Source organism: Eucalyptus grandis, chromosome 9 (genome assembly GCF_016545825.1).
Source record: "Eucalyptus grandis isolate ANBG69807.140 chromosome 9, ASM1654582v1, whole genome shotgun sequence".
Lineage (NCBI taxonomy): Eukaryota > Viridiplantae > Streptophyta > Magnoliopsida > Myrtales > Myrtaceae > Eucalyptus > Eucalyptus grandis.
This window is the reverse complement of record NC_052620.1, coordinates 42,453,856-42,478,647: the sequence shown is the minus strand read 5'-3', so window position 1 is coordinate 42,478,647 and position 24,792 is coordinate 42,453,856. Positions and strand designations below refer to the sequence as shown.

The following is a 24,792-nucleotide window of genomic DNA, read 5'->3' as shown; positions in this document are numbered from 1 at the left end:
CTAGACTTCAAAAAAAAAAAAAAATTAGTAAAAGTCCTTTACAAATCTAATTTTTACCAAATGGCATTTTAGCCAAAGAATTACAATTCACCAAATGCTATTTGCATTTCAGAAAACTCTCTTAACCTAAAGATATTTGCATTTTTCCAAAAACATTCCCTAAAGCCGAACCAAATTGGGCCATCATCCTGTTCACCAGCGGCAACCGTGCACGAGTTACGCCACCAAGCACCATGGGGATATTTAGCTTTCTTGTGGAGTCCTTGCACTTTGAACTAACGCAACCTAAAGCTTTGTCCGATGCTCTTTGTGATGGAAACACGATTCCGAGATTGAACTTTGAACTAACTCAACCTAAAAGGATCAAGACATCTAAGAAATGGAAAGCCACTTTATCGATGAATCTTTGGCCTGAGAAACTGAAATAGCAGGGAAGTGAACCAAGAAAGGATGATGTTGGACGTTTTCCAATTGGTATTGCGCAAACTCTTTCCTCAGATCAAGATAAATAGAACCTGGGAAAAAAAATCTTGCAGGAGCACAAAGAGGAGTTTGAACTGCCATTGGCTTAATTCAAAAAGATGAATCGTCCTACAGCCGAGAGCTGGATCTCTTCTCGACCGTTGACACGATTACAGTAACATCGTCGAGCTTGCCACCAGTATAACCAACATAACCAGCTGCATGCGCTGCATCTGCAAATGGAGTCCTTGCAGATTTTGATTGTCCCACCTTTTGTGCTCTAGCAGCCAATAGTGCTGCTATGTCCTAATAGAGAAGTATGGACGAGCAGTCAATATCTTCTAGTGGAAACTCTATTAATGGCTAATGTGAAGAGCTCAATAGTCAACAACACTACAAGGCAATGATCTAACGCAGTTGACCAGAAATAGGTCAAGGATCATAGCAGGCCTCAATGCATGTCCAGAAATTCAATCCAATTATGGATACTTGGTGAAACCACTATTAGCGAGTGAGGTTTAGAGTGATCCATTGTTTCCAGATAACAAAGAGGCTTAGTGAAATATAGTTTAGATAAGCAAGGTACCTGAGGACTTAAACCAGATTGCAAGGACTTGCGGATGATGGAAGCTATTTCTTGCTCGTAGAGATTGTTGAAGAGACCATCAGTTGCAGACACAATCACGTCCCCCTCATCCAACTCAATGCTGTAACACTGATTGATAAACAATTTTAAGATTCTAGTGTTTCATCTCGCCATCTATCTCTCTCCCCTTAACCTTTCTCCATATAAACAAGAAGCATCTAAGTTCCAAGAAGGATTTATTCTCCAATATACTGAAAATTGCACATACTTAGGAATTCCACTTATGACATTGCAGGACATCTAATTCAGCATAAATTACCTCCATAAGCTCTGAGGGAGTATCTCCTCCTTCTATCAGCACGGGAAAATTGAACTCATGAACCATCGGAGAAGATCTCTTATAAATTATGCCATCTCTAATTATGATAAAACCTGAGTTTCCTATATTTGCCACATTTAAGACCTGTCATTTAAATCATCAATCAACAGGAGAACATGTAGCCCTGCAAGCAGCGGCCTAGAAGACACTGCAGCTTCAGCTTTTAATAGTGCAAGGGCTAGGAAATTCCATAAAAGGTCATCACAAGAAAGGTTAAAGATAAATCAGTTAAGAGTTTCTGAATGCAGCCTGAAAGATATTTAGAGCGTCAACCATTTCATTGAAGCTTCGCAGACTCACTTATCCAAAGCACATCTAAAGCTCTAATGGTGTGTAGTTAGAGCCTTAAAAGTGTGTCTCCTCTGCTTTGACTAAAATATAGGAGATTTGATGAGTAAACTTCCAAAGAAATAATGGATATTAAATTTTTCACTAATTAAAATATCTCCAAGATTCAAGATATGACTGACTGCGTCCCAATAAAGATGACAGCATTCACATGAAGCATTTTAAGGTCAGTTTTTAATGCAGAAGTTCCTTAGGGCTGTGGCTGCCTTGTTGAAGCTGAAAACCCAAGAGAACCAACAAGCATGCAATGCAATTGAAATCAGAGAATCACATCTACATAAATGATATTACCTGACCATCGAAGCATGCAACCAAAACTGTAGACGATCCTATATATTGTGTTGCTGCAGCACCTCCAATAATCACATCAACAGGATCAGTTAGAGCATTGCTCTCACTGGTTGATACCATCTCTCTGCAGTTATCCATCAATCCTTGGGCAAATAATCCAGCACTAGTTCCTGTGAAAAAAAAAAGGCAGTTAATATTTAGCTTCTTCATGATTTGCAGTTCATTCTATCCAGTCTTCTGAAAGCATTAAGTAACAGTAAGAAAAACTTCAAAAAATGTTCATGCAGCCCAAGAAGTCAACCTATTAGAGTCAATTCTTGCAGCATTGAAGACAATCTTCTTAGCAAACATATTGAAGGCTGTTTTCATAATGTGTACTTCCTATTTTCATTCTGTATATTTCCGGATGCATCTTTTCAGTAGACTCTATTATTATAGAGAAGGAAGAAGAGTAAAACTACTAGAGGCATCCGTATCTGTTTCGTTTCTAGCAGTTTCCTCTAAACTAAGTAGAAAAATTTACCTTCCATAGACCACTTGCCAACTCCATCAGCAACACCTAGCCATCTCGGATGGGTGATGAAATGAGAATCCTCTCCACCTGTCAAAACCTGGAAGCTATTATTTATTCAACCATAGTGTCAGTACTTCATACTAGACATGAAATGTTATGTAATACCCTGAGCTTTCCCTTTATCAATATAGAAGCGTTTTCTCCTTTTAACATCACAAAGGATTTACTAAGGTAATCAATGTGACAGGGACAGTTGAAACTTTAAGGCAAGTCTCAACTTGATAACAACCAAATTCCCTGAAGGAAAAAAGAAGAATCAGAAGAATTGCCGGCTGCTAACCTACTTTGATTTAAGTACTCTTCCTTCCTATTAGCAGTTTCCAAACTATTTAATTCCTCTATAGTAGTTGCAATGAGGATTGATGCAACCTGCCCGCACTTCTTCACAAGGAGGTCTTGTATTAATACTGAACTTACATAGCCATAGTCAGCCATACTCTCAAATGAAAATTCCCCATGCAAATGTGGGAAGATAGGAATGATAAGAGACAGTTTATAACTGGAATACCGGTCAAAGAGAGATAATGAGGCAAAAAGAATTTCTCTTTTACTAATTTCATTTTTTTTTTCTCTGTCATAGTGCTTCCAAGAAAAAAATTTCATGCCTATCTCATATTATAGGAACAGATGTCCATGAAATACAGTTACCTTAGAGGGATGTGGCAGTGAAGCAGCACCCGAATAAAGGCAAAATTCTGTCATTGAGATTTCTTCCCTGGATATGGATATTTATTAGCCACATTCTCAAGGTCAAGCCTGAAGGTAAATTGCAGTTGAATATTTGTCGCAGGTAATAAAAGAGAACTCCTGAGTTTAAATGAATAAACAATGAATAGAATAGACCTGACTCTGAGTCGAGCTGAAATCTAATATTAACTAATTTAAATATCAAACAGAACATAAACTGATTCCAAGAACAGAATCTTATGACCTTAGAAAAATTGCTAAACAAGAAAAAATAAAACCAATGTGTAGCTAGACTGGAAAAACAAAAGGTTTCGGGAGTAGAAGCAAAATGCTGAAAATTGCTGAAACTGTATTATCTCAGAACTATAGTTTTAATGTTAAGAAAATTAATTGCTCTCTGCCATGGTATTTGTCATCGCTACAACTCTAAGAGTGACAATGATATCAAGACAGGGGAGCTCATCTACTCACAAATATGCAAATCACACCATACTAAACTTCAACAGAATGAGAAACTACCACAGAATTATTTCAACCCCAACTTACGAACAGTCTGAAATACTTTCAAGTTGCCATGAAGCAATGTATCAACATTTCATCAGCAGATCATGCATTAACCACTCCACTAAGATGTAGAAGCCAGACTTTAGCAACTAATGGAAGAAGATTGTCTGGTAATACTCCACATTGGCTCGTCTACTGGAGTCTAGCAACATCCTATGAATGTTATTCTCAAAGTTTTTATTCTGGTATAAGGAAATGTTTTAGTTTTCTTTATTATGATGGTAACTCTTCGTAATGATGACCTCAAGTTACTGTTTGCAAAAACACAACCTTCTAGATCAAATCAGTCATCATGGTAGACATTTCACCTGAGCATAGCAAAATTTAACACTTATTTTGCTCTGCAAGAGGCACAAGAAAATTTGTGGTTACCTCTCATCACTACTTTTGGCAGATTCCTGTTCTTCCCCGCTGATTGCTGGCATTTCTCCAAGTTCAATATTATGCAAGTTAAGCTCAAGTGATTCATCATGATTCAAGAGCATACTATCATCTTCCTAAAAAGAAGACATACAAAAAGATCATTTAAGTTCCTTGAACACGAGAAGAAGGAAGTAGATGAAGCAACTAAGAGCAAAATCATTGCGGTCGAAATAAGTACTAGAACTAGAAAAACTGTGGTGACAAAAAAGGGAGTGAGACAAACTAGCTGAAAGTACAGTACGCCTTGAAGCTGATGTCTCCAGAAGTGCTATTATCCATTGGTTTGTTTGAAGACAGAAAAGTACAGATACTCAAATATAAGCATGAACCACCAAATCATATTAGTTTCCTCCACAGAAATCTGGCAATAAAAGAGCAGCAACTCTCTGTCTCTCTGTCTCTGTCTCTCTCTCTCTCTCTCTCTCTCTCTCTCTGCACACATTGTGCATAATGTCTATATGAGTGTAGGTACATATAATTTGTCAAGTGATCTCCCCAGCTTAATTGACACCAGGAATGAAATGTAAGATTCATGCTAAGTACAGAGCTCACACATGCTGAATGAGTCAAAGGTTCTATGGATTCATTTCCAAAGCATGGGACAACTAAATCGCACAGGATTTCCAATCCTAGCATGCAAGGGAGGCAAAATGGTGGTCAAATAAGCAGAGTCTAAATCTCAATCCAAATTAACTTGCTCATTATTGCAAGTAAATCTATAAGCCATTCTCCTCCACTCTTTCCATTAGTAGATGATATCATTTACTAAGTGGTGGCTCAATATATTGGAAAAGCTCAATCAAGGAGAAGATACACTGAAATGGAACTTTCAAGAAAAGACTAACCCCTTGCAAGCTTTCACTCTTACGCCCATCTGGAGCAATACTCGTGGCAACATTGCCAATGTTCTCATTCATTAAAGATTCAACCTCCGATGAAGGAGAAGCCAACATTATCTCAATCTGGGCACTATCTTCGCCACTCGAACCTTTGATTGACATATCTACTTTTTCCATTGCGGCAGCAGTATCAGGAAAAGTTGAACCATCCGTTTGAACATTTTCCTGAATACTTTCCTCAGAGGGACCGTCACTAGACACTTCAACTATTGAGTCAGCTTTAAGTGAGGCTGGGGCTATATCTTCATCCACAGTCTTCATTTCCAAAACTTCCTCTACATCACTCACGGTTGCCATGTCCTCCGTGGGATGTGACTTCGAATCAGTAGTAAGTGAAGCATCATGATTATTCTCGCTGATACTAATGGTTTCCTTACTTACAGCATCACTAAGTTTGGAAAAGCCAATTGAAGCGGGAGAATCCCGCTCAATAGTCTCCATCAATCCTCCCTCCTTACTTATACTACCTACACAATCAGGAGTAGGACCAAAGGAATCACTTGTAGCCACATTGAACCCAGCATCCTCCAACGTTGTTGCAATTGACTGAGGACTTTCAACAGACACAACTTCTGCCATACCCGAATAATCTCCTCTATTTAAAATTATCTCATCGATCAGTTCAGGTGAGTCCCCTCCAAATTCAGCTACTGAATGGGATTCAGCTTTCTCTTTTGCAGTACGGTTGAAGTTACTGTCTGCAACTTCTTTCTTGTGGTCTATATGAAGATCCTCTCGCAAGTAGACCGTTTTACCATCTTCATTGGAGAAAGTTGCGGAAGCAACTTGATCAACATCGTCGTCACCAGTACCTTCCAATTCCTCCGTTTCAACATCCACCCTCTCCGCTTCCCTCACATCACCGAAGCGAAAAACAAGACTGCCATCAGAACACTCTGCCCAAAATCTCCCAAGAGACAAAGCAATAAGAAGAACGCGAAAACAAAACAAAATTTACTCAAACAATTGAAAAGAACCCATCAGAGAAACAGAAGCTGCTCGCTATCGAACCTGTGGTGGAGACGAGGCCAAAATCAGGGGAAGAAGAGGAATTTCCAGGGGATGCAGGCTCGGAGAAAACGCAAGGAATTGACCTCCTCTTGCGAACACACACTCTCAGGGGGCACTTTCCCGAGATTCGAAAGCAATGGCTAGTGCATGGAGAAAACAGAGAACTGGAACAAGAGAAGCTCAAAGAACGAGCCTCCATGGAGGCCCACATGGCGAAACTCTTCACGCTACAGAACCGACCATAGCACTGTGATCATCCGCGCTCCCGCAGAAGCCGTGCGTGGGTTGAGTGGTTAGTGAATGTTGCGAGGACAGACGATCAGCAAAAGTCCGGCATGGGAAGCGGTGATCCGGAGTTACAGCTACGTCCCAACAGTGAAGCGAAGAGGATAAGGAAAGAGAAAGAGACGACAACTGTCCATCACTGATCACTGATCAGTGACCGGTAATAACTAATGGTCCCCACCACCGACTACCGAGCAAAGCGGGTACAGTAACGATTTTTCGAGAATAAGGAATATCGTTCGGTTCGCACTTTCTCGACATATAAACAGTTATTTAAAAGATTGCTTTCTTATGCCTGTTTGGCAAAATGCGTTTCTATTTCCCAAAATAAAAATTTATGTTAGGGTTTGTTCCGGAGAACAAAAAAAAAAAAGAACAAAAACGTGTTTTGTAAAACTTTTATTCTCGAAAATAAAAATAAAAAGTAAAAAAAATTCGTTTTGGATTAAAAGATAAAATCGATTTACTTTTCCTATTCTCTACTTGTTGTTTTTAAATATGTTGTAGGGAAGACATGAAGAGAGATATTTCATGCAGAACACATTTCCATTACAAAATGATATAGTCCACGCATTGCAACTTACAAGATCCGAACACATCAGATTGCATAAATAATTTACCCAAATGACCTTCAAAAATTATGAAATTCGACTATGTGATAGCCAAGACCATAAGAAATAATTTTTCTCTCTCAGGATCTTTTTTATTTCATTATTTGAGTATGTTATACTTCTTTTCATTTAGGCTAACGAACCTCACCTGCCCTAGCCACCTCCAGGTTGGCGTCGCTAGGCCGGGAACCGAACGGACCTTGCTCTGGTTCAGGCCGAGCCTCAAGTTCACCTAGCCAAAAATGGCGAGGTTTGTTCAAGCCTTTGGTAAAACTTTTATTCTCGAAAATAAAAATAAAAAGTAAAAAATTGCTTTTATTCCCATAAATAATTTAGAAATAATTTTTCTCTCTCTTCTTTTTTATTTCATTATTCTTCTTTTTTTGCTCGACCTCCGGCCACCGAGGCCACCAACGAGCCTCTTCGACCTCACCTCGGATCTCGGCGAGGACCTCACCTAGAGCCTCGCAATGGCTCGGTGAGGCGGTGGCTTGGTGAGGGTCCGACGAGCTCACCGAGACCTCGCCCAACTAATCACCGACCGCCGCCATGGCCTGGCGACAAGCCACAAAGGAGAAAGAAGGAAAAAAAAAAAAAGAAGAAAAAAAAAAAGAAAAATATAATACAAATATTGAAAAATTAAAATAAACAATAAAATTATACAAGTTCAATAAAAAAAAATTGTAGTTACCAAGCGCGTTATTATACTCAGAAATTGTTTCCGAGAACAGAAATAGAAAAAAATATTTTTGTTCAAAAATTATTTTCCGGAACAAAAATATTACCAAACGCGCCCTTATTAGTATTTATTCAACATATCATAAGTAGATTTTTAAAAAATAACCAGTATTCAGTACTAAATACGAGTGTCGCATCACTTTGTAAGCAAACGTGACTAGCTACTTATATTTATTTATTTTTTCTTTTGAAAGATGGTATACCGTGGAATAAATGTTTGAAATTTACTTCAATGATTCAACTTGGAAGCATATCACATGCATCAAGATCGCATTGATATACTTTTCCTTACAAAAAATATATATTAATAAACTTTAAGAATCACCTCATTCAGGCTAAAGTTCTAAACTCTAAATTCTTTATGCAAAGTCAAACTGAATTTGGTCATTGATGGAAAATTTACAACCATCCAAAGCCAGATTCAACATATTGCACGCATCATAATGACCTTTGATTACCAAGTTAAGAAGATGGGGTTTCCCACGTGACAGAAGAAGCATAGTCTACTCTACTCCTTTTTCTTCAAAGTATTGTGATTGGTCATAGACTGGACCTAACAGAAGCCTTTAGAAATCACAGTATGCAGGGAGCAACCTAAAGATAGGAAGTGAGTCTAGCCATCCAAGCGACCTTATTCAGCGCCCAAGAAAAGAGATTATCGACGAGCATTTGCTGTGGAATGCATGCAGGCAATGGCTAGGGACCTTTCACTGTCGCGTGGGACAATATCCAAGGAGACAACCAGATGGGCCCATTGCAATTAGAGGCATCTGGAGAAGGGCAATGCGAGCTCGAGTTCCCATTGGTCCATGATCTATCCAGTATCCACAACCTGTCCTCTTTTCGGATTTCGTGATCCTACTTGGCACCATAGGAAACCTCCCTGATGATTCTCCCTCCCTCAGCCTCCTCACATTGCCCAGTCAGAGGGGGAAAAAGGCAAACGTCCGATGCTTTTTAAATAGAAAACCCAGAATCGCTAGCTCCATCTTCATAGTTCAGACACAAGCACACGCAAGAGAGAGGGAGAGGGAAAGAGATGGCTGCGACGTCTAGTGCATTTGTTGGTGGGTTAGGCTCAAGCTCGACCTTCTTGACCGGAGGCAAGAGGAGCCATGAATTGTTATCCGCTGGATTTGGAGGCAGGGCTATCCCTGCTTTCACTCCCGGGAAGTCGGTTGTAGCGGCTGCGGCTGTGCAGCCGAAGAAGTCGTGGATCCCTGCCGTTAGAGGGGCGGCAACTTCATCGACCCGGAATGGCTCGATGGCTCGTAAGTATCTGTCAAGGCACATATCTATGCATATTAACGTGCTAGTCATGCATCCGGTGGTTTGTTCAAAGAAAAAGGAATGCATTCAACTGCTTGTCTGACTGATGAAAAAATTGCAGACTTCCAGGCGATTATGGATTTGACCCGCTAGGGCTGGGGAAGGACCCGGCGTTCCTCAAGTGGTACAGAGAAGCCGAGCTGATCCACGGCAGATGGGCCATGGCCGCAGTGGTCGGCATTTTTGTGGGCCAGGCATGGAGCGGAATCCCGTGGTTCGAAGCAGGCGCAGCTCCGGGTGCAGTGGCACCTTTCTCCTTTGGCTCGCTGCTTGGAACCCAGCTCCTGCTCATGGGATGGGTCGAGAGCAAAAGATGGGTGGATTTCTTTAACCCAGACTCACAGTCTGTGGAATGGGCTACTCCCTGGTCTAGAACGGCCGAGAACTTTGCAAACGCGACCGGAGACCAAGGATATCCGGGAGGCAAGTTCTTCGACCCCTTGGGGTTGGCGGGCACGCTAAAGGATGGAGAGTACATTCCTGACGAGGAGAAGTTAGCGAGACTGAAGCTGGCAGAGATCAAGCATGCGAGAATTGCTATGCTGGCCATGCTCATTTTCTACTTTGAGGCCGGGCAGGGAAAGACACCTCTCGGTGCTCTTGGCTTGTAAATCGGGCGTATGACGATTGAAGTGGTGACAGCAAATTAACAGAACTCATTATGATCTAAATTCCTTTATGCTTTTAAAACTATGAGCCAGCGCAGGGTGTTTGAAAAACTGATAAATAGATGCTACTTCAATAGAAGGAGATAAACTGCGAAAGGAACTTGAGAGGAGAGGAACCCTGACTTCTATAATGAATGCAAAGAAATCTAGATCGCTGTTTTTATGTTGCTTTTATAGGCTTGTTTAACAGAACTACCTAATTATGCTAACCAACATCTCAGCGGAATTATGTCCTTTCGTCCAAAACGATGGAACAAGGACCAGCCAATGCGACGAATGAATATAATACGAATGACTGAGCCAAAAATGAGAGGATGGGACTGCAAAGTATGTCATCAACGCAAAATGGTCAGATTGGCCATGTTAATCGTGGAGAAACTGAAATGAGCGCAATTTCTCACGGACATGCCTTAATCTTATATGAAATATTAGTTACATACCTTTGACAGGAGTCAACCCCACATGAATGCTGCTTCTGCCTCAAGCAACAACCTATTGGCAACAGATTTTCTCCGAGGGTAAAGATCCTTGGTTGTTGTCCATGACATCTAAATGGCTACAAAACTAGTAGAGACTGAATTTCGACAGATTCTTCTGACACCGTCTCGGCCAAATTATAGAAAGTAAAAAACAGATTAATCTGATAAGTCTTAAATGCGAAAACATTACTTAAAATAGACTGTTGGAGTAGGGTAGGATAGACAATTCAACGTTCAATGGACAATAAAACGTTAGATCATGATTACCTATCCCATAACAAAGGAGAGAGAAAAAATTTCATCTACTGGCAAAAGCACAAAAATATAAAAGTAGACAAGGAATCCATGAGTGATAAGTTTCCCTTCAGAAAGAGGCTCTCCTGAGTTTCACTAGAAGAAATCAGAACAAGAGATTGGCTAAATTATCTTAAACGCTTCCACCGAGAAGAAAAATTTATCCTAGACACAGCCATGACAAGAGACCACTCAAAAACTACAGATTATTCACTGCCAGCGCCAGTAGCCATCAAAAATTCGCCCTCACAGACCACTTCACCCCCGACATAAGCTTTCCCTTCCATCTTTGCAATTCCAAAGCGCTTCTGTAGCTTGACAAGTGTCATCCTCATAACTAGGGTGTCACCTGCAATGACGGGCTTCCGGAATCTTACTTTGTCAATTCCAGCAAAGAAGAAATTCTCACGAGAGCCTCCCACCTCTGGCTGTAGCATAACCAAGCCACCGACCTGTGCCATTGCCTGGACAACCAACAAAGTGCATCATTGTCTTTATCGTGGATGTAAAACCTCCCCAAAATGTCAGTATCTTCCCGAAAATAATGACACTTGTAGTAACTTGTGTCAGAAGAAACATGTATTTCTAACTCCAAGACAATTTCTAATGGGAATTTCAGAGTCACCAACTAAAGATTTGACAAGGCTAGCGATATCTCTTGTAGTACAGAAGTCATAAGATATTCAGTCCATTTAAATTCCTATAGAAGCTAAGTAATTTCTATGGTCAATGCTTGACTAAAGACTAATTCATGTAGAATCTGCAACAAAAATGGTCCTCAAGATTTGCAAAACCTCCCAGCAGGTAAACAGCCAGGGCAAAGGATAGCTACTGGCATCTGGTTAAAAATGATGTTCTGCTTTATCACAATGGATTGGCCGCGTGTAAAATCAGATGACATATTTCAGGAGAAATAACGCTTAGGCCCTACCATTTAATTCCTTCACTAAGAAAGAATTCGATAAACTTACCCTTAGGTTGCTAAAGAGGGTTGCTCAGGTGATGGTAAATATCAGTAGCAGAGATGTGGTCAGAAACATTACTCTTGGCTGATATAGTGAATTACTAAGCTTAAGGGCTTAAAATGTAATACATAAAGCAGATTGTAGGCTCACTGAAGTGGCTTCCCATATGCAAGGTCCAAGCTCTGGCCAGGCTGCCACTACTGTCTTGCTTGGCTTTCCAAATTTTAAAGACAATGATAAACAACACAAGGAAATTCATACTGACAACAATAACCAAGGATGTCAAAGTTGATACGATGCGAGTAGGAACTTGGCCTCTTCAAGTCGCACGTTAGGCAATGTTAAGTGGATCCATCATTTCATAGCACAATTTATCCAATAAGGGTACATGGATATAAGATTTGCTGGTGACTAATGCATTTTGATTACAGATCTTCAAGAAAAACCCAACTCGAGAAACCTGAAATGGATAATTGGCACTTCGTGCCAAAGACTGTCCGAACAAGAACAACTTTGGACTGAAGACACGACATCATCTTTGAGAAAGAGTGCCAGCCGTCACCAATTACTCGGCATTGCAATACATCAGAAGAAATTTCATTCGACTTAACGCAAACCACTTTAATATCTCGCCAGTACTTTAATGAAATTTAAAGCAAAAGATAAACAATAACGAAAGGCACAAGAGAGCAGAGGGTTTTACCTCGATCATGAGAACACCAGGCATGATTGGCCTCTCGGGAAAATGCCCAGGAAAGAAGTTGTCGTTAATAGTCACATTCTTGATAGCAACAGCGGAAACTCCAGGATTGTGTTCAATCACTCTATCCACTAGGAGAAATGGGAACCTAAATCATATCAAAAAGGAAAAGAGTTCTAACTTTCTTATCACATCAAAAGAGACACCCGCGACCACAAAAGCCGTTCTTTTTCCTCGGAGAAACCGAAACCTGCGGAAAGACGCATTCACCTGTGAGGCAAAATGTCGCGAATCTGGTTGATATCCATCACCGTCGGAAATGCAGCATATTCTGTGCCGGACACGAAAAATGCAACAGTCACCAACACGATCTTTGAAAAGCAAATCGCGATTCTTGCAACTCGATAACGAAAAGGGTAAAAGAAAGATCTCAAAGAAGTTAACCCACTCAATTCGATGGGAGTGTCGTCCTTGGGATCTTGAGCTGCGCCCAGCGAGCAACGAGCCGCGAAACGGCGGCCCGCAGTCTTCGAGGCGGCGCCGAACCTGGGACGGAACTGAACGGAGGCCGGCGGCGACACAACCGATCGGCGGGGAGCGAGGGAAGAAGACGACGACGACGACGACGACGAAGAAGAAGAAAGCAACGAACCGGAGAGAGCCGATGCTGCCATTGCGGGTGATGGGTCGGGCGTGGAGCGATGGGTTTGAGGATTTATGAAGGGGGGGCGGGTGAAATTTGGGCGACAGATACGAGGAGGGGAAGTTGTGTTTGGGTTTTAGATTAGATCAGAGTAGGCAAGAACAACAACAAGAGTAACAACGTTTGCTCGCTCAGTGTTTGTACTTATGCATGAGAGAGAGAAAGAGAGACCGCGGAGTCGTCGGGACGGAGATTCCGAAGCTTCTCTCCCTTACGGTTTCATCACTTATTCAATCACGTCGCGTGAACTTAATGCCTAGTGATTTCCTTAAAATTCGTCGCTTCGAATGGAGCGACTAGAGGTAACAAACAGGATGCTGGTGGCGAGTTTCTCCCCTAATGCAAGGAGAGGAGTTCGATTCCCGAGCGTCGCAATGTGACTTATCCAGTGGTACGTGTGTGGTGACTAGCATGTGTTGTCCCCAGAATTTACCTCCCGTTATTTAGGTTTTTCAGGCTATTGATATGATACGCAGATTCTCTAGTCACTGGAAAAGAAAAACAGGTAGCTCGAAGTAGAAACGCATCTCATGATGGACAATTAATGTGATTTGTACCCACTCCTCCAACCCAAGTCCAATCTACACCCGCCCCAATAACTCACGTTTTGAACATGACTACGTGAAAATGGAAATTGATGACTTGGAAAAACGATGACAAGAAATAATGAGAAGGGTAAATCTGAATTGCAATAAATAAAAAATAAGAATCGAAAAAAGAAAACAAATAGACGGAACTACATCGTATTTGTGTAACAGATAAGTGGAACACCAAACACTACTAACGACGTTTCCAATTGTGGCCCTTGAGGCGACCGCTGAGATACTCCTCCATATTCAACGTTACCAACGTCGATGTACCCCCAGGACGATTTTGAGCGTTCGACCTTCTGCCTTCTTCGATTTATTTTTTCCTAACTTTTTTCAGCTAGCTGAATTTTGTTTGGTCAAATTCAGCTAAGGTGGTTTTGGGTTGAAAAATTGGGTCCATTTCAGACTCACCACTCACCAGTACGGCTGCAGCAGCAGTACCCATGTTTAATTGGGTTTTTCTTTTATAAACCCTTCTTTTATGGCAGTAGCCATGTTTATGGGCAACCATATTCCACCCAGCCTGCCAAATATAAATTAAAAGTGAGTTCAAGGCCCATGTTACCACTTTCACTTGTGAGTACTCTAAGATTTTGTTTGGTGACGTTTTTATTTCTCTTTTTTTTTTTTTGTTCTTTTGTTCTCCAAAATAGAAAAATAATATAAATCCATTTGATAATTAAGTGTTTTATTCCCCATAACAAATCGGGAATAGATTTAGAATAAAAATAAGAAGTAAAAAAAAAAAAAAACTTACTTATTTGTTCCGAGAACAAAAGGAGAATTAAGGTCTTTTTGGAAAAACATGTTTAACATAATTGGTGCTTGTCTTTACAAAATTGACATAAGGTATGGTCTCCTCACCCAATCCAACTCCCCATTTTCAGAATAAAAAAATGAATAAATCTTGAAAAATTCAGGAAAAAATGTAGAAATTGGATTATGAGTACTTTTACTATATTCTAATGTTAATTCTAGTTTAGAATTAGTTTAGCATAAAAAATGTAAAAACATTTTTATGAAAATTGGATTCAAAATTGAATAAACTTTTAAGACTTTACTATATGGATTTTTGAATACTATTTTCTTTTGGAGACAATGCTAGGTCCGAAAGCTTGGTAACTCAAAGTAATGATTGCTTTTCTTTTCAAAAGATATATATATATATATAGGAAAATCTCAAATAAGGACCCGAAATGACTTCATTTTCTCAAAAAGGACTGAAGTGGAGCTTGCCTCAAATAAGGATCCGTAGTCATTTAGTCTCAAAGAGGACTGACTCGCCGGCCGGTGAACGATGCATTTCGATGCGTATTCCGGCGACCTAATCAGGGTATTTTCGTCCAAAAAATATTTTCTTTTCATTTTCCTTTTCCCCAGTTCATCTTCTCCATCTGCGAGCAAACCTCCAGTATCTCGCCGGTGAAGTAATTGCCGGCGAGATCGAGCCACTTCAGCTTCTTGAGCCCCGCCATCTCCGGGGGCGGCCCCGTTAACTTGTGTCATTGCCCAAGTGGAGTTCTTTGAGCTGGGTTATCGCCCGGGACTTTGCTTTGGGAAGATCCCTGAGAGGTTGAGGAATCGGAGGGAGGTGGGGCCGCCGAGCTCCGGCGGGAGGGTCCCGGTGAGGTTGTCGGTGGTGAGCGTGAGGTTGACGAGGTCGCGGAGAAGGCCGATTTCAGGTGGGGATGTAGCCCGAGAGGCCGACGGATGTGATGTTGAGAGAGACAACCCACGAGCCGGCGTCGCACGTGACTTTGGTGAAGGAGCAATGCGGAAAGGGCGGCGGCGAGAAGGAGGAGGAGGAGTCGACCCAGTCGCCGATGGCGGCGGAGGGAGGCCCGACCATGGCGGTTCGAGAGAGCACGTCCAGGTCGCTCCGTGCAGGGGAAGCGGAGATGAAGAGGAGGAAGAAGAAGAAGACTCCATTGCGGGCGGTTTCGTCCTCGCAGTAAGTTCGGCGAGGCCGGCAAGGGCTCGGCCGACCACTTGGTAGGGCGGCGAGGGCTCCGCAAGCCTCGCTTCGGCGCAACGCCCGCCGCCGGCGATGGGTGTTGAGCCCTCGTTGGCCTCAGGTGAGGCTGACCCACGCCGGTCCCACGACCTTTGCTGGCCCTTCCCCACTTCCGGTGTCCTTGATTTGGGCAATGCCTATCTTCGACGAAGAAGACGATGAACAGGGACAACACCATGGGTAGATCGGGAAGAAGATGAACAAAAGAAGGAAAACAAAAAGATAATATTTTTGGACAAAAATACCCCACTGTGTCGGAATACGCATTGAAAATGCATCGGTTCGCGGCCGGCAAGTCAGTCCTTTTTGATACTAAATGACTACTTTGGGGCCTTATTTGAGACAAATTTCACTTTGGGTCCTCTTTTGAGAAAATGGGGTCACTTTGAGTCCCTATTTGAAATTTTCCCATATATATATATATTTTTTTGTTTATTGTAATGCCCAAAAATTTACTATTAACCTTCCCGTATTGTGAGTTATGAATTAATGAGACTCTCTGCTGCCATTTCTAGCAATCCATCTTTGATTAACTATTATGTTTGCTTTTCTTAGGTCATTTTAAAATATCTTGATAAATTAAATCATTATAAAAGTTCAATTATTATCAATTCGGGTCGAACTATTTATAACCCGACCCAAACCCAACCTAATTCACATGTTTGGCAAGTCTAACTTTTACTCGATATGTATTTAATTAATAATTTATTTTTAATAAATCATATCGGATTTTCAATTATGACTCGATGCAACACTTCCATAACCTATCGGTAGAAAAATTATGATGCGCAAATTAATATCGTTAGATAGCCATTAAACGTCAAAATTAGCTTCCTGCATCCTACATCCTACATGCCATCTTAATATGATGTTACATGTGCAATGATATGAAAAAAGGTTAAGATCTTTTGCCATTATTCTCTTCAGTTTCGAGTCTTCAACCTTTTGCCTTCTTATTTTTCTTTCATTTGTTTGCATATAATTGTAAAAAAGAGTCATAAATCTTTTATACAACGGCTAGTTCAATTTTAAGCATTTTAATTGTGTCGATTAATTTTAAACGTTTTTATGATTTGCCAATATAGTTCTTTCAATCAATTTTGGTCGAAAATCATTTACATGAATATTAGATATCCTTTATGGCATAATTGATATTGACATGAATAATTTTCACAATCTTCTTAAAAAATCTATGAATTTTTTATCAATTTTTTTCATTCTTTCTTTTCTATTGTTAATGGTCGACAAGGGCCTACTAGTCACATTGGATGAGGCTCGACAACCCCTACTGCCCATTGGGCAAGTGCTAATGAGAGCCATGACACCCTTTTCAACCATTCCGAGGGCTCACAAAACCTAACTTAGTGGCTAGTAGAGGCAACTAAGGGCATCTCAACCCTCACCTAGATTTAGCGAGGACCATGAAGCCTTACTTGTGGCCAACAACCTTCACCAACCATCGCTAGCCATTTTTGTAGCCCTGACTAATAGAGGGAATTAGGAAAAATAAAAAGGAAGGATAAAAGGAGAGAAAGGAAAAAAAAAATTAAAAACCAGTTTTCAGAAAATTTAAAAAATATTACAAAAATTGTTTACTTTAGAACTGAACCACCTAGGATATTAGATAAAATTGGCCAAAGGGAATACACTAGCAAATCATTAAAAAAATTAGAATTAAATTGACATAATTGAAACATTTAAAATTAAATTAGTTGTCGTACAATAAATTTAAGGCTTTTTGGATTTTTTTTTTTTTTTGTATAATTGTGTCATGTCGACTTTAGCTAAGGTGATTTTGGGTTAAAAAATGGCTTTATTTTTGTGAATAAGTTTACAACTTGTGTTTTAAAATGTTAAGGAGCACATTCCACCCAACTCACTATATATAGGTCGTAATATGGGTAAGTTAAAATCAAGCTCTAAGTCAACTCACACTGAAAGAGGCTCATATCGAATTGGCACCGTAATTAGTAGAATAATTAAGATGCGTGCATTAATATCGTTGGACAGCCTTTAAATGTCTAGATTAGCATCCTAGTGTCCTCTTAATATAATGCAACATTAAAACGGTCAAAATCTTTAACATTAGAAACCCGTATAAAGAAAGTTCTCCCAACCACATTCCCAATGCCGGCCACTAGTTGGCACTGCCGCCCTCGAACACCACCAGGATATAATAAGCAACCGCTGCCGCCACCATCATCCTGGCTCGCTCGCCACCACCAAATAGCACACACAATCATACGTATACAATAAAACTACACAAGTTGTCAGCCTCATTATTTTTTAGGTTAATACTCTGAAAAATCTCAAACTAGTATACATATGACAAATTTATTTTAAACTAATTTTTTGATCATAAAAAATTCCAAATTGATACATATTTGATAAATTTACTCAAAATTGGTGCACTTATGACAATTTTACCCTCTATTAGTTTCCTTTAAATTTTACTTTTAAATTATTAAGTTTGATGGCGCGTGACAATTAACTAGTATACCGGTTTGAGATTTTATTTTATTTTATTATTGTTTTTATTTTGGTAAAGATGAGATTTTATTATTCATATGTCACAATTGTATAATTTTTGCGATTTTTTGTGATATTAATCCAATCTAACTGACAGTTTTTGGCAATCAAAGAAATTGGTTTGGGATAAATTTGTTCACAAATGTATCATTTTGGGCCTTTTTGTGGTCATTGGGGGTGCATTTTTCATATGTGCATCAGTTTTTAATTTATGGTAAATTTATAAGTATTAGTTTGAAATTTTTTCAGAGTATTAGCCCTTTTTTTTTCCCTTTTGGGCCTGAGGATGACCCTTGGGCCTCTCTGCAGAGGGCCGGATGGCCCGAACCCGAAGGAAATCCCCGAACCCGAAAACCATCGTCGTCATCGTCCTCAACTCAAAATCCACAGTTCCATCTCCGATCTCTCCTCACGCCATTCCCGTCGATTCCAACGGAAGAAGACGCCATGGACATCCAGCGCAACGCCTCGCCCTCCTCCTCCTCCTCCTCCGCCTCTTCCGTCGCCCCGAACTCCTTGACCGCCGTCGCCACCGCCGCCGCCGCCGTCGCCACCGCCGCGACCGGCGCCACCGACGACCCGATGCACTCCTGGTGGGAGTCCATTTCCAAGGCCCGCGCCCGCATCGAGTCCCTGTCCTCCATCCTCTCCTTACCCCTGTCCTCCCTCACCGACTCCGACCGCCCCGCCCTCTCCCTCCTCTCCTCCTCCCCCGTCTACTCCGCCCTCTCCGCCGCCCTCTCCGACCCGCTCTCGGGCTCCGGCTCCGACCCTCTCTGCCACTGGCTCTACGACACTTTCCTCTCCTCCGATCCCGACCTCCGTCTCGTCGTCTTCTCCTTCTTGCCCCTCCTCGCCGGCCTCTACCTCTCCCGCATCCACTCCGATCCCTCCCCTTCCCTCGCCGGCTTCGAGGCCGTCCTCCTCGCCATTTATTCCTCCGAATGCAAGGCCCGCGCCGGCAAACCCTCGCTGGTCGCGATCCCGGACCTCTCCCAGCCCTCTCTCTACCACACCCCGCGCACCCGATCCCCGGGGCCGCCGTCCCGTGCCTCCGCCGGGGTCCTGTGGCCCCCCCTTGAGCCGCAGGTTGCGGTGAAGTCTACGAAGAGGGCCGCGATCTTGGGAATAGCTCTGGATTGTTATTATAAGCAGATCTCTCAGATGCCCTCGTGGTCAAAGCTCGAGCTTTGCCGGTTCGCGGCGGCTTGGGCGGGGCAGGATTGCTCTTGCAGGAGGCAGTTTGATGGTGATGAGGAAAAAGTTGATGGGTTCAGGGCTTTGGAGGATGGGAATGGCAGTGAGGATGAGATCGAGATCGATGGGGTTGTGGAGGTAGTTAGGAACTTGGCAATTGAAGAGTACGGTGTGAATTTGGAGCCAAAGGGTGCGAGAATCCCGCTCCCTTGGGAGCTTCTGCAACCTGTGTTGAGGATCTTGGGCCACTGTTTGTTGGCTCCTTTGAACGCAAAGGAAGTCAAGGATGCGGCTTCGGTTGCGGTCAGGAGTTTATATGCGAGGGCTTCTCATGATTTGGTTCCCCAGGCAATCTTGGCTACGAGGAGTCTCATTCAACTTGACAAGAGGGCGCGTGAGGCTGTGAAAGCGGTTGCAGCTGCGGCGGCTGCAAATGCATCTTCAAATGCTAACACGCCGAGCAAAGCTAAGAAGCCTGAGATTCTTTTGGTGTCCAAGTGATAATTATTTTGGTGGGCGGTTTACTTTTGCCAGTGTTGGATGTTCTTGTATAGACAGCTCAAAATCAAATAGTTCACAGAGCATCGTGTGTAGGTTCTTGAACTGGTATGTTCGTATTGATAGACGTGAAAAGTTCATCTGCTGATACATATGAATGGGGTTCTGCCCCTTATATTTTGTTTTAGAGAGTTTGCAATCTTCTGCTGTGCTTGGATGCACTTCCTTGATGCTTACCAAAATGTTTTGTCTGTAATCCATGAAACACATGTACTTTTCTTTTTTTGTCCATCACTAGTTGTCATGCTATGCGAGGATTATCCTTTCGTCATGCCAAAGTGCTGGCTTATTCTTCCTTCTATCGGTTACGTGGTTTCTTTGCAAATTGATGCCATTTGCTGCTTATAAAGTTGATTATTTGATGTTTATTTGTGTTGATCCATAATTTAGAGGGTAGGTCTTTCCTTGTAATTAGCGTCCCTATGCTACAATTTTTCCTGAATGCTGCTCCTTGCCCATTATATAAATTATAGTCTAGTATTAGAAGATCCGTCTGTCTCTCTTTTTCTGATTCAGTTGTGAAGGGAACATAACTGTATATTCTCAGAAAAGGCACCGTTGCCTTCTAAGTTATGATAAGGTCTTCTGAATAATATGTCCCAGGGAATTGTCTCCATGGATGGGGTTCGGAGGGACATGAATGGGGTAGCTCATTCCTTATGCAATTGGGCTTTAACTTATTCCTATGTTGGTTTACCTTTTACTTCTGACTCATTTTCTTGTTCTGTTAGGTCGGTTGTGGGTAAAGCACGCATTAGTCCCTGTAGTCTGGTCTCTAATTGGAGGAATACATATTTCCCAGCAGGGGAAAAAAAAAGGATAAAGTTTTCTGGACTATTGTCTTACCCTGTTTTATGTACTTGAGCTACGTATTTTTCGCAATGACATGTTTGTTGTTCCACTATGTGTAAGAGTGTGTCCGTGAGAATTCAGTTTGACTCCAGAATAAAATGAGATCCATTTACTGGTAATCGTATTCTTGTGAACTGTGAGATTGGCATTTTACAGATCTATGAGCTAGGCTGAAGCATTATAGTCGTTGCCATGAATTTGTGGTGCCTGGAAAGGAGTGATGGAAGGACGAGTTGCTGTTAATTTGTGGTCTTTGAAAATTTGTAATTTACTGATTGGTTATACAAATTTCTTGTTAATCGACAATTCTTTCGTGGAGGTTCATCATCGCTGAATGGTAATTTTTTTATTTGTTGTTGCTGGATAGGATAGTTTGAACAATTTAAGCAGTGGCTCTTCATATGTATTCCGGATATTCAATTAATTCTAGATAGATAGAATTGTGGATAAATAACTGCATCATCCTGCTCAGAAATTCACTTGAGCTGGACTGTATATTTTTTATCATGAAACTCTGTCTCAGGGGAATGGAGGGGGTCGGGTTTAAATGAACCAAGTGACAGAGAAATTTAATTTAGTTGAGAAGTTAATCCTTCCAAATTCTAGGCCAAAGAGTTTTAGTGCATCTAATGGAAGAACATTTCTGGATAGAGTAGGGTGGACCCAAGAAAAAAAGAAAATAGAGTCTATTTATTAACTGGTTTAGTCTCTACTGAGTTGTCTTGTAATTCTATGCTTACGTGCGGATGAGTTGTTAAGAGAAGGGGTTTTACCATTCAATCTAAGCAAGAGAGAAGAATTGCACATTCTATTGAGAGAATGGAGAAGTCGTTGATCTATTGATGGATATACAATTTAAAGTAAAGCTTCTGCTCTCTTAGACCTGCGATGAACTATCTTCCTGCCGATTGATGTAATTTCTACTGTGTGATAGAGGCTTGGTAAGCCAATGGTCAGTTTTGGCTCATCAATTTCTGCTCTGGCAAGTATTTATGTAAGTTTTGCTATATTTTTGGCTTGTTGGAAGTCAATGTGATCAGTATGCAAGAAATGATAGTTCAAATATGCATGTTAGTCGGTACAGTTCAGTTCTCAACCCTGTGTGGGGAACAAACCTATCCTGAATAGGTAACCTGCAAAGCCGGAAAGATAGATTGAGTTTAGCCTCTTGATTGACTTTTAGTTGAACTGAGCTGAGCTCACGAAGACGAAGACCTCGCTGTCTTATTGCAGGCTGATCAGTCGATCGAGGTCATTTATGAGTGAGATCGGGCCGTGGTGCATATATTTCCCAGGTGCATCATTTTACTCCTTGGATGATCAACGACTAGTGTGCCGATGAATGGATTGATCCACAAATAGGATGCATGGATGATAAAAAAATCATTAACAAATTAACCTGTCTCATCACGCATGTGATGTGGATTCTCGTTAAACTAATATTGATGGGCAATTTCTAAAGTAGATTATCGGCTGGCAAGCAGATCACTGGCTTCCTTTATTGTATTGATGTGACCATATTGAAGTCCGATAGATGGAACCGGAGTGTTTCAAAAGTAAATTAGGATACGATGATTCTTGCTATTTCACGCCAAACATTTAACAAATTTGTCCTTAATCTCACCATTAGTCTTAGCAGTCTCTCGAATATCGCCACCGATATAATGCCAAACCTTGCGTTCTTTCATATTTCTTGAGTCCACAACATTTAGTTTGATCCCTTCAAAATGGTCCGAATGCGTGGTGAATCTCCCAATTTACCCATTACGTGCAATTTAGCAGTGAAAAATGGTAAATAAGCAAACAACATCTTAGAGGACAAATATGGAGAAACCAAGCTAGAAATAGGCCGAGCACGCCGTAAGTATCTCAAGAACCGGTCTGAAAATAATCGATTCGGAGGAATTAAGGTGCTGAACCTGTCTGGCAGGTGAGGCAAATGGTCTAGCAAGCAAAGCAAACCGGTCGGTTTGGCTAAGGAGCGAACCGACTGATGTGGCGCACCATGTGACAAAAAGCTTACGTTGCTCTAATAACGTGGCAAGAAGAAGCGCTCGAGTTTAACGGGTCTGATGATGTGGCCATTGGTGCGGCAACTAATGTCGCGGGTGAGGTTTCCCATGACGTGGCAAATGAGGTTGTGGATGAAGTGGAAGGTGACATGGATCACTCGGGCTAGCTAACACGTTAAAGATGTCAATGGTACATGTGCAAAACTTCTGGTGCGTGTATCCAAATTGAAATGATGTGTGATGGTAGGTGAGGCTGCATGCGATATCATAACACAATGAAATTTTATCATCTAGCTTGTTTGAGGATGGTGTGACGATTTTGATAGTAGCGTTGGTTTTTCAAAAGGAGTAATAAAATGTGTTGAAACAGTATGACCAACATTGCTATGAGCACTTTGTAAAAAGACATGGTAAGCTTTCTTAAAAAACAAGAACTCTAATAATAAGATAAGAATATACGAAAAGAGAATTATGTCATTTCTGTAAATTTCATAATGATGAAAAAATAAGCCTGTCTATAATCTTTACAAGATAACTAATTAAGGTAACATGTATTACAATATAATTTTATAATCAATTAGGTTCATAATATGCACAATAAAAGGGATATAATGTACAAATCTGGGAAATATAGAGAATCAAGAAAGATATGGAAAATATCGGGATTATCTTCCAATAATTTATAAAATCTGACAAACAAGTTCTGGATACATTACAAGCGAAAATAACCACATTTTTATGCGCATTCTAATTAAACTAAAGTCGGCTTGACACAATATATGCTGGTGAATCAACTGAAAGTCTCTTCCCGACCAAAAAATAAGTAAAAAATCAACTGAAAATCCCTTGACCTCCGGCCTGCAAGTACGATTACTGGATTTGTGAGCAGATAAAGAAAAATTGAAACGGCAATGGCTTCCGAACCTTTTCATCACGGGAAATTCCTATCGCCCATCTACGATGCTTCGGCTAGGAATGGACTCGCCAGAAAATCTTGGAGAACGAAAAGCTGGCTACAAATCTGTAACTCAACCTGGAAAAGTAGCCAGTAGATCTTTTGACTAATCGCCGGACTGGTGATCCTGGTTGGTCATAGCTAGATAATAAATGAAAAATAGAAGCTTAGCAGGTGGGGATTGTGGGAATATAAAGGCTGCTAAAGCCAGTACGCATATTGGGAGGTAAACGCATGTCAGGTACACAACAAGGGTCGTGAGCCATATAAGTTTGCTCACTGCTACCGTTACGGCTGCACAAAATGCCACCGTCGTGAAGGAGAGAGCCATCAACAATAGTAGCGCTCGTAAGAGGTAACTTTCTTCTGCTACGTTGGGATCACTGCTGTGAGCCCAGAGGAGGCTTACGGCCCCAAGGATGGAACAATGCATGGCTAACATGTCCGAAATTACAAAAACCTGAAACACAGGGTTGTGCAGAATGACTGCTGTTCCTGGGTGTGGATCACCGGAAGCATTATATCCACCAGGCAAGGTGAAGCCGGCAGTGAACGTGACTGTGGCCACGAGTGGCCACTAGCAATTGAGTGTCAACCCGGTTCTTGATCCATTCAGCACGAGGTGACTTGCTTGCTCCAAACCATCGTTCTCTTGGGAACGCACCTGCCTTATACGGACACCAGCTTTAAATAAAATTGCACGTGCTAGTAACTACAAATGGCAAATCAGAGAATCAGTCATCAATAAAGAGTATAGCGATTCAATTAATGGTAAACACCAGCCTGAAACCAGAATTGCACTACCGGCGATGACCAGCTTTCGGGATTCATGGCCACATCCAGGGCGGTCATTTTGTCATTGTTCAGAAGCTTGACGTCACTTCTTTGGTTCCTCACCAAAGAGAGCATAACTTGGCAATGGTTGTTCATCGATGCCAAATGAAGGGGTGTGTTTCCACTGATATCTTTCAAATTCGCCAGCTTCTTGAAGACGGGCTCACCGCATTCCTTGAGTATGCATTGGACAGTGTTGTTATCCCCACCCTTGGCTGTAGCATGAAGAATATTCTCGCTCTTTTTGTTTTTCAT

General features: G+C 41.4%; 5 protein-coding genes across 7 annotated transcripts; 2 read left to right on the top strand and 3 right to left on the bottom strand.

Moving 5' to 3' along the window:
- Positions 1-373: 373 nt before the first annotated feature.
- Positions 374-6,626, bottom strand: LOC104419920 (probable protein phosphatase 2C BIPP2C1). Of its 3 annotated transcripts, none has more exons than XM_010031752.3 (9): positions 6,225-6,624; positions 5,160-6,109; positions 4,264-4,388; positions 3,289-3,355; positions 2,590-2,677; positions 2,067-2,236; positions 1,368-1,511; positions 1,049-1,177; positions 374-768 (listed from the first exon to the last, which is right to left on the bottom strand). In XM_010031752.3, the coding sequence occupies exons 1-9, from the start codon at positions 6,433-6,435 to the stop codon at positions 592-594; spliced, it is 2,061 nt and encodes a 686-aa protein (XP_010030054.2). In that variant the 5' UTR covers positions 6,436-6,624; the 3' UTR covers positions 374-591. The 3 variants fall into 3 exon arrangements, 2 of the variants coding, with proteins under 2 accessions (XP_010030054.2, XP_010030055.2); XR_005546567.1 differs by having other exon boundaries at positions 748-768; positions 1,049-1,241; positions 6,225-6,626; XM_010031753.3 differs by lacking the exon at positions 1,368-1,511 and having other exon boundaries at positions 6,225-6,625.
- A 2,132-nt stretch (positions 6,627-8,758) lies between these two features.
- On the top strand, positions 8,759-9,943 carry LOC104419918 (chlorophyll a-b binding protein CP24 10A, chloroplastic). The gene is given in 3 exon segments (XM_010031751.3): positions 8,759-9,087; positions 9,090-9,129; positions 9,249-9,943. Coding segments are annotated over 3 exon segments (780 nt in total). The 5' UTR covers positions 8,759-8,897; the 3' UTR covers positions 9,799-9,943.
- A 617-nt stretch (positions 9,944-10,560) lies between these two features.
- Positions 10,561-13,224, bottom strand: LOC104419917 (3-hydroxyacyl-[acyl-carrier-protein] dehydratase FabZ). Its single transcript, XM_010031750.3, has 4 exons — positions 12,742-13,224; positions 12,564-12,624; positions 12,297-12,441; positions 10,561-11,092 (listed from the first exon to the last, which is right to left on the bottom strand). The coding sequence occupies exons 1-4, from the start codon at positions 12,965-12,967 to the stop codon at positions 10,835-10,837; spliced, it is 690 nt and encodes a 229-aa protein (XP_010030052.2). The 5' UTR covers positions 12,968-13,224; the 3' UTR covers positions 10,561-10,834.
- Positions 13,225-18,506: 5,282 nt separating this feature from the next.
- LOC104419916 lies at positions 18,507-20,185 on the top strand. Its single transcript, XM_010031749.3, has one exon. The coding sequence runs from the start codon at positions 18,577-18,579 to the stop codon at positions 19,825-19,827; it is 1,251 nt and encodes a 416-aa protein (XP_010030051.2). The 5' UTR covers positions 18,507-18,576; the 3' UTR covers positions 19,828-20,185.
- A 3,624-nt stretch (positions 20,186-23,809) lies between these two features.
- Positions 23,810-24,792, bottom strand: LOC120288576 (protein ACCELERATED CELL DEATH 6-like). The gene is made up of 3 exons (XM_039302644.1): positions 24,508-24,792; positions 24,368-24,415; positions 23,810-24,280 (listed from the first exon to the last, which is right to left on the bottom strand). The coding sequence occupies exons 1-3, from the start codon at positions 24,790-24,792 to the stop codon at positions 23,810-23,812; spliced, it is 804 nt and encodes a 267-aa protein (XP_039158578.1).

Bases quoted from the DNA above. Each gene is read 5' to 3' on its own strand.
- LOC104419920 (XM_010031752.3), bottom strand. From the start codon at position 6,435: ATGTGGGCCTCCATGGAGGCTCGTTCTTTGAGCTTCTCTTGTTCCAGT. The intron at 4,389-5,159 runs GTTAGTCTTTTC...TCTTCTTTTTAG, and splicing joins AGAGTGAAAGCTTGCAAGGG to GAAGATGATAGTATGCTCTT. The intron at 2,237-2,589 runs GTAAATTTTTCT...TTTTTTTCACAG, and splicing joins TGGCAAGTGGTCTATGGAAG to GAACTAGTGCTGGATTATTT.
- LOC104419917 (XM_010031750.3), bottom strand. From the start codon at position 12,967: ATGGCAGCATCGGCTCTCTCCGGTTCGTTGCTTTCTTCTTCTTCGTCG. The intron at 12,442-12,563 runs GTGAATGCGTCT...GATATGATTTAG, and splicing joins CGCGACATTTTGCCTCACAG to GTTCCCATTTCTCCTAGTGG. The intron at 11,093-12,296 runs GTAAAACCCTCT...TTGGTTGTCCAG, and splicing joins CTGGTGTTCTCATGATCGAG to GCAATGGCACAGGTCGGTGG.
- LOC104419916 (XM_010031749.3), top strand. From the start codon at position 18,577: ATGGACATCCAGCGCAACGCCTCGCCCTCCTCCTCCTCCTCCTCCGCC.
- LOC120288576 (XM_039302644.1), bottom strand. From the start codon at position 24,792: ATGAAAAACAAAAAGAGCGAGAATATTCTTCATGCTACAGCCAAGGGT. The intron at 24,416-24,507 runs GTAGTGCAATTC...TGCCATTTGTAG, and splicing joins CCGAAAGCTGGTCATCGCCG to TTACTAGCACGTGCAATTTT. The intron at 24,281-24,367 runs GTGCGTTCCCAA...CTCAATTGCTAG, and splicing joins CTGGTGTCCGTATAAGGCAG to TGGCCACTCGTGGCCACAGT.